We start from the raw sequence: 8,666 nt of genomic DNA, 5'->3' as shown, positions 1-8,666 counted from the left end.
GTGCATTATTTAGTGACTGTGAAGCAGTCAGAGAACAGGAATTACAATGTATGCATATTCGATACGTTTGACTTATTGTGCATGTCTCATTGTTTTTATTGCCATAGTGTGCTACTCTTTCAAACTGATTCTTTTATTTTATTCTGTCCTATTTATTTTTCTTTCTCTTTTACATGTTTTGCTGATGAATGAGTTTGCTTTAGTGTGTCTGTTTTTGTAGTTCTGCAAGCCACATTTCAGTAAAGACAGAACTGAACTATATGTGCCATTTATGTTTCAAAATTTACAGTGAAGAAATATGATTATTGACTATGAAAATACATTGTTTAGTACTATTAACGATAGTAGTCAGGAAAACAAATAACAGATTTTCATAATCAGTAATTAAAATTAAATATAAATTAGTATAAATGTAAAAAATAAATAAATATATGCATATATTATAATTAAATTAGTCATATTACTTACTTATAAGTCCTTTAAACTTAAATATATTTTTAGGACCACTGACACCTGAGAGCAGTATATAATAGCATTGAAATGCATGAAGCAGACAACACAGAGGAACAAGTCAGAAACGGACTCATACTGCCTCCAGGTGGAGCTGGAAGACAACAGATCTGTACAGGTCATCATGCAGCCATAGCCCTCCTCCTACAGGGAGGCCTTTTGGATTCATATGCTCACTGTAATCACACAACTCACACAGCCTTCGAGGCAAAGGAGTTATTTGAGTTATTTCATCAGTAGTAGCTAGTACTTCATATGTTTGTACAACTTCAACCTTGTTTATTGACTATAAATATTAAAGCTTTATTGTTGTATTCTTTAGTTATGATATATATATTTTTTAATATAGCTTGTGTGTAATTAAATTACATTTTCATTTGTTCCCTGCTGAGTCTTATTGCTTTCAGTGCGTCAATGAAATGATGTTTCCTCGTCGATCAATAAAGTTGTATCATCTTATTTAATCATGAAGGCTGATTGTTCCGAGGTGAAGGAAATAGCATCAGAGGAACTGGAGGGCAAAGCGTCAGCGCGTACAGTCAGGAGTTTACATTGTTCCGTTCAACCGTAGAATCATCACGATTAGATAGCGTCGGGGGCGACGGGTGTGCTGGTGACAAATAAAACCACATTTCCCACAAGGCCTTGCGCTGTCAATAAGGAAATGGCTTAGGTAAACATCTCTTCCTGAAATGAGTTTGTTAAACCTGTTTAACTTACATAGCTTTATACACATGGAGTGTGTGTAAACGAGGTACATGAATATACGCTTTTTGAACCCGTGAATTATTCCGACTGTTTGTGTACATGCTAGCAGCAGCGTTAGCTACGCAACTTGGGACGTTTACGTACTACAGACTTCGTTTAAAAAACATGCTAATTAAAAATATCGCCGCATCGTGAATTACCGTCACGTTAGCGTATAATGTAGAAATGACACTGATTAATACGCTGTACTTCAGAAACGTTGTCAGAATGTAAATTGCTGACGTTGAAATAGTTCGCTGGATAACGTTACGTGAAGAACACGCCAATGTCACACTGAAGGTGTAACCTCCCGTTTATTGCGTCACGAGACGTCTCACTACGCCAGCAAGCGATTGTTTTTTTCCAGAGGTTTTGTTGCACTAACTTGGTCACTTTGTCAGTTTTGGAAAGTCCGCAAAAAAGTGTTCACTCCACTTTAAACTTAACAAACCTTTCATAATTTCTGTTTGTTTAGCTGGAGCAGATAATGTGTTTGTGTTTGTTGTTGTTTGTTTGCCGGATGCTTCTAATGACTCTACACCCAAAGTGATGAATGGACCCCTCTCCCACTCTCCATCTTATTTATAGGCAGCAGATGCAGCAGGCTGGCCCCTCATCTCCCAGCTGTTCCTCCACCTCTGACTGCTTCCCCCTCAGCCCCCTCAGCAACACAGCTGAATGTGGAAGTGAGCATTCAGTAGAACCAGAGAAACACGAAGTGAGAGCAGCTGGAGCTGTGAGTATCTGTTAAACAGTAACCAGATGAAAGCCAATAACTTCTGTTCAGTAGAGTAGGAAGTGTTGTCAGTGTCAGAGCAGCGGTGGACCAGGTAAGAAGTCCAGCACTACTGCATATTTTTTATGACAATCACATGTGTGGCTTATGATAAAAGTGTTGGTTTGGTGTGATATAAATAGTGCCAGTCAAAGGAAATAAGAAACTTTCAAAACATTTTAAACCACTTTAATTGCAGTTTAGCGTGTTTCCAATGGATAAGTTAAGATTGTTAAAAGTAATTTAAGTACATTTTCACAGGATTTTTATATTGTTTCTTATTTCTGGCATTCATTTAATTTAGTGAACGTTCAATGATGGCAGTTAGCTTCTGCATGTATCCATTGCAGCTGTTTAAAGAGTGAGCAAGGAGGGTTAGTGTTGGATTTGATTGAAAAGTGTTGTTCACACATATTTCCATTGTTTCAACAGCCTTACAATGACAATGTGTAAATGTGATGAAGGAATCTGTCATGTGCTGAAATTGCTGTTGTAACAATGACTACATGTGACCTTGATGTCTTCAGTAAAAAAAAAAGAAAGCTCAGTCTTAAAGGGATAGTTTGGATATGTTTCATGAGGAAGGCTACTTATCTGGTCAGCAAGCCCCCAGCTTGGAGAAGAAACAATATCAGTTTAAGTCTGCGCTATATTTAGAATGTTTTCACCGCTTTACCTTGCCGTCAGACAGACATTTCCCTTCGGGGAACTGAAACTGTAAGAACCACCTGCAGCCCTTCTTCAAAACATCCAAACTAACCCTTTAAATGGAGACATTCAGGAATCCTTTGACCTGCAAATGACCAAATCAGTGCTTCCTGGGTGATGTCCCTCTGACTGTGTAAACCGCTTCAGTGCAGCGCCACCCTATCTGTTCTGATGTTACTTCTTCTTCATGGTTCAGCCGACACGTCTCAGCAGGATGTGGTCCATCATGAGCTTCTACATATGCTACGTGCTGGGCCTGGGCCTGAGCCTGGCCTGCATGGTGTGCGTGTGTTTGTGGAACAGCCAGTGGCGGGGCGGCTTTGCCTGGGACGGCTCGACGCTGCAGTTCAACTGGCACCCGGTCCTGATGGTAACGGGCCTGATCGTGCTGTACGGTAACGGTGGGTACCGTGTTTAAAAAAAAAAATGTTTTCGATGAAACTGTTTTATTTCTGTTTCTCACTTCTATTGTACCTTGTGTGACAGTCAGCCTTTATCAAGATAATTACACACTACAGGCTTCAAAGAGACCTAGCGTATAATTAAATGCATCATTTCAGTTGCATACATGTGGGCTCTTCTGCTTTAAGTGCCACACCTCAGTGATTGAAGTCACTGTTTTTGTTTCATCTGATGTAACGTTAAATTTGATGGAATGAAAGAAGACGCCTTTCAGCAAGGAACTGCAATGATGCAATGTATTCTAGTAATGGCTACTGTTTGTTTCCGTCTTGAGTTCTGTGAGCAATACAAGGTAGAAAGTTCACACTTTTGCTCAGTGAAATCACATTAGATTTATGTCAGGGTGACTGTACGGTGCACACGTAGGGCAGCGACTCTGGACATTAAATGGTGTCGAAGGTATGTCAAAAACTGAGGCAGAAGTGATGTAAATGTCAGTAAATAAGTACACACACGTCATCATGTTGGACATGTCAGAGTCCACTGCTTGTTTGCAGTTTGTTTTGTTCATAAGCACACAAATGACACTACAGACGTTGCTTCATACAATATTAATTATTATTATTATCAACTTTCAATACCTGGTATGAGTTAATCTCCTAAAAACACCAGCTCCTACATTTCCCATAATGCAACAATGCCCATGCGTTTCAAACTCCATATCTCCAGTTTGTAATACGGACGATCAAAAGATTTGTCTTTAGGTCAAAAGCACGTGAACCTAAATGCCTTTATAACCCATAGACATTAACTGGAGTGTACGAATGACTTCAGCATGTTGTCTGTCGTTGCCTCCTCCCTACAGGAGCTGTGTTGTACCGCGTCCCCCTGACCTGGGGTCAGAATAAACTCCCCTGGAAACTGTTGCACGCCACACTGATGCTCCTCGCCCTGATCCTGTCGGTCGTGGGGCTCTGTGCTGTGTTCGACTTCCACAATGCCAAAAAGATCCCCAACCTCTACTCTCTGCACAGCTGGATTGGAATCGCTGCCACGGCTCTTTTCGCCATACAGGTAGACTTGACATGCAGAAACTGAAATCGTTGGATTTGTCAAGTGGACTACGGTGGGCGTGGTCTTTGTTTGTGTTCACTGTATCTGTGGACGTCTGTCCCTTTCGGTCCAGTGGGTGGTGGGTATGGCGGGCTTCCTCCTGCCCTGCTCCCCCATGTCACTGCGTGCTCTCCTGAAGCCCGCCCACGTGTGGATGGGAGGCAGCATCCTGTGGCTCAGCATCGCGGCCTGCATCTCCGGAATCAACGAGAAACTCTTCTTTGTTCTGTGAGTGCCATAATTCGGAGTTCCTTTTTTTAAATACATATTTTCCCTCAAGATATAATAAAATTGCCCTCTTGAACGTATTTTTCCACAGCCAAGGCAGCGCAAATCAGGCGTATGCTGACCTTCCACCGGAGGCCGTGTTTGCAAATGTATTAGGAGTTCTGATTGTAGCCTTCGGCCTGGTGGTCCTTAAGATTTTGTCCAACCATGAATGGCAGCGACCAGACTCCAGGCCCGAGGATCTGGCTTACACGGTGAGAATATCAGCAGTTGATACGCAATAAAAGAGATTAGAGGATTTATTTGAATGAAGTATTTCACAATCATCCATATCTCCTCTCTCCACAGCCACTGCTTCAAGAAGAAAATGAGTGACGTGAATTTTAGAAATGCTCACCGCAAACCCGTCCATCAAAATCAGTTTAACCATCACAGGTCACAATTCACTTTAACATCTACTTTGAATGTACAAGCAGCTGAACACTGAGAATTATCTGTTTGTTTTGGGGTGTAAATATTTATTTGAAATTATATATGAAATTGTTTTTCACCAAAGAGTAAAATAAAGTGTGCTTTGCCAAAACAATCTCCTCGTGCACTGTTAAATCTCTTGCTAGCCAGCTGAGAGAACCTTGACTTTTAGAATGTTGTTACCACATACTGTATGTGTTCTTAAGGTGAAGAATAAATCTCCAAAAATAAAAAAGTAAGTAAGTTTTGTTTCATAATATTTAATGCCTGACCAACATCTATGATGAAATGTTTGTTTTTCAGTTAATGATGTTACCTTAATGTTCTTTTAGATCAATCCTGATGCCATCCTGAATTAGTAGTAGGGCTGTAACACATCATGTCAAAGCTTCTATTGAGGTTTGAATGAAGCTTTGAATGTCTGTCTTCATATTTTATGATGTCATCACCTTAAATGTTATGAAACTGAAAAATGTTTGCCACAGTTGTACTCCGACTTAAAACCCCCCCAAAAAGCTTAGATTAATTGTCATTAAATTTATCACAGAAAATTGTTTTTTATTACAACATCACAGGATATAAAAAAGAGAGTTTAATCATTTCAATAATTTAGAAAGGAAATTTGGTTGAACTGATGTCTGATGGAGCATAAAATAGTAGTAACATTAACGTTATAACGATATTCAGTTGGTTGCAATCTGCAACCATGTCGCTGCTGACAAAGATGACACACTCCCTTCGTATGTTGTATTTTTTGGTGGCAGTAAAAACGTTTTTGAAAGGCTAGCGCCAACAAATATGGATTGAAGCAGAACATTTTGCTGGATAAAAACATGTTGTGAATTTAGGATATGATTAGATTTCTCTTTTTGGATCACACGAGTCGGACACAACCCTTCGCAGGCACCACTGGAATCTAATTCTACTAATAGTATAATACTAATATCAGTGTAGCCTGATCTTTATCTGTTAATGTGCAAAAATACCAGGTTTAAACTAAATGAATACTGAATGATGACGTGCTATTTTTTTGTATATATAAATTATTTGTCATAGAGTTTGCTGTAACACTGTAATGTTAAGTCTTACACAAATCCGGAAATGTAAAATGTATGTTGTCATACTATGTAAGGGTTTCCATCTTTGAGCTTCAACTCAACTCTTCCATGCAAACTTCTGTTGAGACTGTAACCAATGATACCGCTGATCTCATCCTCTCAAGACTTCTTGAAGTGTTTCCCTCAATGACATGGAATGTAGCGCTTAAGTTAAAAACAGAACGAGACATAGTTAGCCATAGGTGTGATTTGGCTGATACTATTCCCAGACATGCCTAGAGCTGTCCAGAGGTTGCTGTGACAGTTGACCTTAATAACAAATATCTGCTGAAGTACTTTATTTGCCAAAATCACAAAAGACAGAAGTAGAGAAACCTCCGAGGGAAGTCCGCGGTGAATGTGTACGGAACAGGGCTCAACGTAGAGTTGCGTGAGTGAAACCGGTGAAACACATCAGACGTCCCACTGACAGACGCATAAGACACAGAAGACAGAGTTACAGCAGGACACCATTGAGTGAAGGCTCAGAACTCCCATTCTAATGAAGCGGTGGGGAGGTATGGTGCTCGGTTGTAACCTTGCAGGACTGAGGGTGACTGGTGTTGATCCTACAAATGTCTTCATTGAAGGAATAGATTGAGATTTTGTGAAATACGCATGCTTTTTTACAGAGTTAGACCAGAACATTTATAACACAGGAGCGTATCTGTGTTCCCAGGGTTCTATGCAGCTTGGGGGTTCCCCAGCTTAATATGACACATTTAGGAGATGTTTCAAGGGATTTTATGTTGTCGGCAGTGTTTTTTCTCTAGGTCAAATGTTCAGTGTATATTTACCTAGGTGAATAAGTTAACACAAGCCCTAGTGATGTTTTAATGCTTAAACCTGTAATCTAAAATTTGCAACACATTTTTACCATTCAAACTGCATTTGAAACGTACATCTCCCTTTAACCGTTTGCAGCCCTTACTGGTCTATTACAGTGTTACATGAAATGATAACATACGACCCTGGACACAGTGATGACCCGATGCCACTCTTGTGTCTGTACGGTAAATCTCAAGCTAACCCTGGTTCTGTCTAAAGATAAAAAAACAATTAGCCTTCATAGCACCTCTAAATCTCATTTATTAACACATGGTATCAATTCCGTACTTACAGTCTTGCTTTGCGCTAATGCTAACGTCAGCATGCTAACAAGCTCACAATGCTGACGTTCAGTAGGTTTATTATTTTCCATATTCACCATCTTATGCTGAGTTCACACTATGAGCGACACAGCAACAGGCTACAAGTCATTGCTTTAAAAGGAAGGCCGGAGACATGAAGCTACAAACTGACGTCCAACACTTGTGACTGTGTGACGGGCTAGTTGCTCAACAAAAAATGTTGACCTGTTTTCAACTGTGCTCCAATGAAGCGGCAAAGCGTCAACCAATCATATGTTTTTGTTTAGCCCTGTTCCATTCCATCCAAGAGAAATGTCGTTAGCGTATTTCACGACATAACTACGTCAGCAAGCGCTTGTCCAAGACTTCATAAATTGAAATTCCGTCCTGATGAGAGGTTTAGCCAAACAAAACATATATCAGTTAAATCTGGGCGGAACATGAATGTCTGTAGCCAACCAATTTAGACTCAGCTCCTGGCCAAGAAGTAGTCTGGCACATAACCATGACATTGCTGGTAATCCTGATTATAATAGCTGTATTCGTATTTGTCTCACATGTTCCCCTTGACAGTCAAAGCTGCACTCTGGGCTGTGCAGAAATGAAAGAGGGGAAGATGAAGTGAGTTCACGCGCCACTGATCATGATCAAGTCACTGCTCCATGTGTGGTCTTTGTCTCAGAAGCGAAAGAACCGTCAGCAGCAGTGCAGTAAAGTCGAGGAGCACGTGACCAGCAGATAATGATGATTATTATGAGACATAAACGAATCAGATTATACATGATGTGGAACTTCAGCTGACATTTTGTTATACTTGTCAGCCACAAAGTTTGCAACATTGCTGGAAGAAACAATTTCCCACAAGGTGGCAGTAGAGTAGAGTTCCATCCAGGGAAGCGGTTCAACACTTTCAGGATTTATGCTGCTCTCTTGTGATGCGGCAAATATTCTCCAACACGTGACAGGTCAAAGTTGCCTTCATGTACTTACGGAAATATAGTTGAGGTCAAATACATGAGAAGGTGGTATATATAATAAAGAATACCTGCAGAGATGTGATGTAATTTGAGACAATTTGTTAATAATGTTACTATTTATTAATGTATTGCACCACATGTATAATAATTATAACAGCACATTTTCATAATTAAGCCTGAGAGACATTTTCAAGTTCAGCAGAGCTCTGTGACGTTAATTTCTTAAACGAGGCAGAAGCCAAAATAAGAACACACAATAATTAGTTTATTATCTTCCAGCCGTTTGGTTCCAGCCAAAAGCACTTGGAAATCCAACGGAGCACATTCAGTGTTTTATTGCCGTGAGTTTAGCAACAGTTTAAAGAGCACAAATCATACTCCTACTTTGTTTTCTTTGCACGCCCCGTGTTGAACACTGATGAAACCAAAATGTAACCAATAATCAAATAGTTTAGGTATTGTTTGTTCTTTTGTTTAATTTGAGGCCTGAAACTTGTCCAGCTAAACC

The 8,666-nt window shown here is 40.0% G+C and overlaps 1 protein-coding gene across 4 annotated transcripts; it reads left to right on the top strand.

Moving 5' to 3' along the window:
• The first annotated feature begins 1,171 nt into the window (after positions 1 to 1,171).
• On the top strand, positions 1,172 to 5,180 carry cyb561a3a (cytochrome b561 family, member A3a). Of its 4 annotated transcripts, none has more exons than XM_079162030.1 (7): positions 1,172 to 1,183; positions 1,846 to 1,993; positions 2,937 to 3,141; positions 4,008 to 4,216; positions 4,329 to 4,483; positions 4,575 to 4,737; positions 4,832 to 5,180. In XM_079162030.1, exons 2-7 carry the CDS (start codon positions 1,853 to 1,855, stop codon positions 4,856 to 4,858), a joined length of 900 nt encoding a protein of 299 aa, XP_079018156.1. In that variant the 5' UTR covers positions 1,172 to 1,183; positions 1,846 to 1,852; the 3' UTR covers positions 4,859 to 5,180. The 4 variants fall into 4 exon arrangements, with proteins under 4 accessions (XP_079018156.1, XP_079018155.1, XP_079018154.1 ...); XM_079162029.1 differs by lacking the exon at positions 1,172 to 1,183 and adding an exon at positions 1,187 to 1,264; XM_079162028.1 differs by lacking the exon at positions 1,172 to 1,183 and having other exon boundaries at positions 1,391 to 1,993.
• The last annotated feature ends 3,486 nt before the right edge of the window (positions 5,181 to 8,666 follow it).

This window comes from Pholis gunnellus (genome assembly GCF_910591455.1).
Source record: "Pholis gunnellus genome assembly, chromosome: 6".
NCBI classification, from domain to species: Eukaryota; Metazoa; Chordata; class Actinopteri; order Perciformes; family Pholidae; genus Pholis; species Pholis gunnellus.
Note: the sequence above shows the minus strand (reverse complement) of the source record. Positions and strands in the feature narration are given on the sequence as shown.

Bases quoted from the DNA above. Each gene is read 5' to 3' on its own strand.
- cyb561a3a (XM_079162028.1), top strand. From the start codon at position 1,811: ATGGACCCCTCTCCCACTCTCCATCTTATTTATAGGCAGCAGATGCAG. The intron at 3,142-4,007 runs GTGGGTACCGTG...TCCTCCCTACAG, and splicing joins GATCGTGCTGTACGGTAACG to GAGCTGTGTTGTACCGCGTC. The intron at 4,217-4,328 runs GTAGACTTGACA...CTTTCGGTCCAG, and splicing joins CGGCTCTTTTCGCCATACAG to TGGGTGGTGGGTATGGCGGG.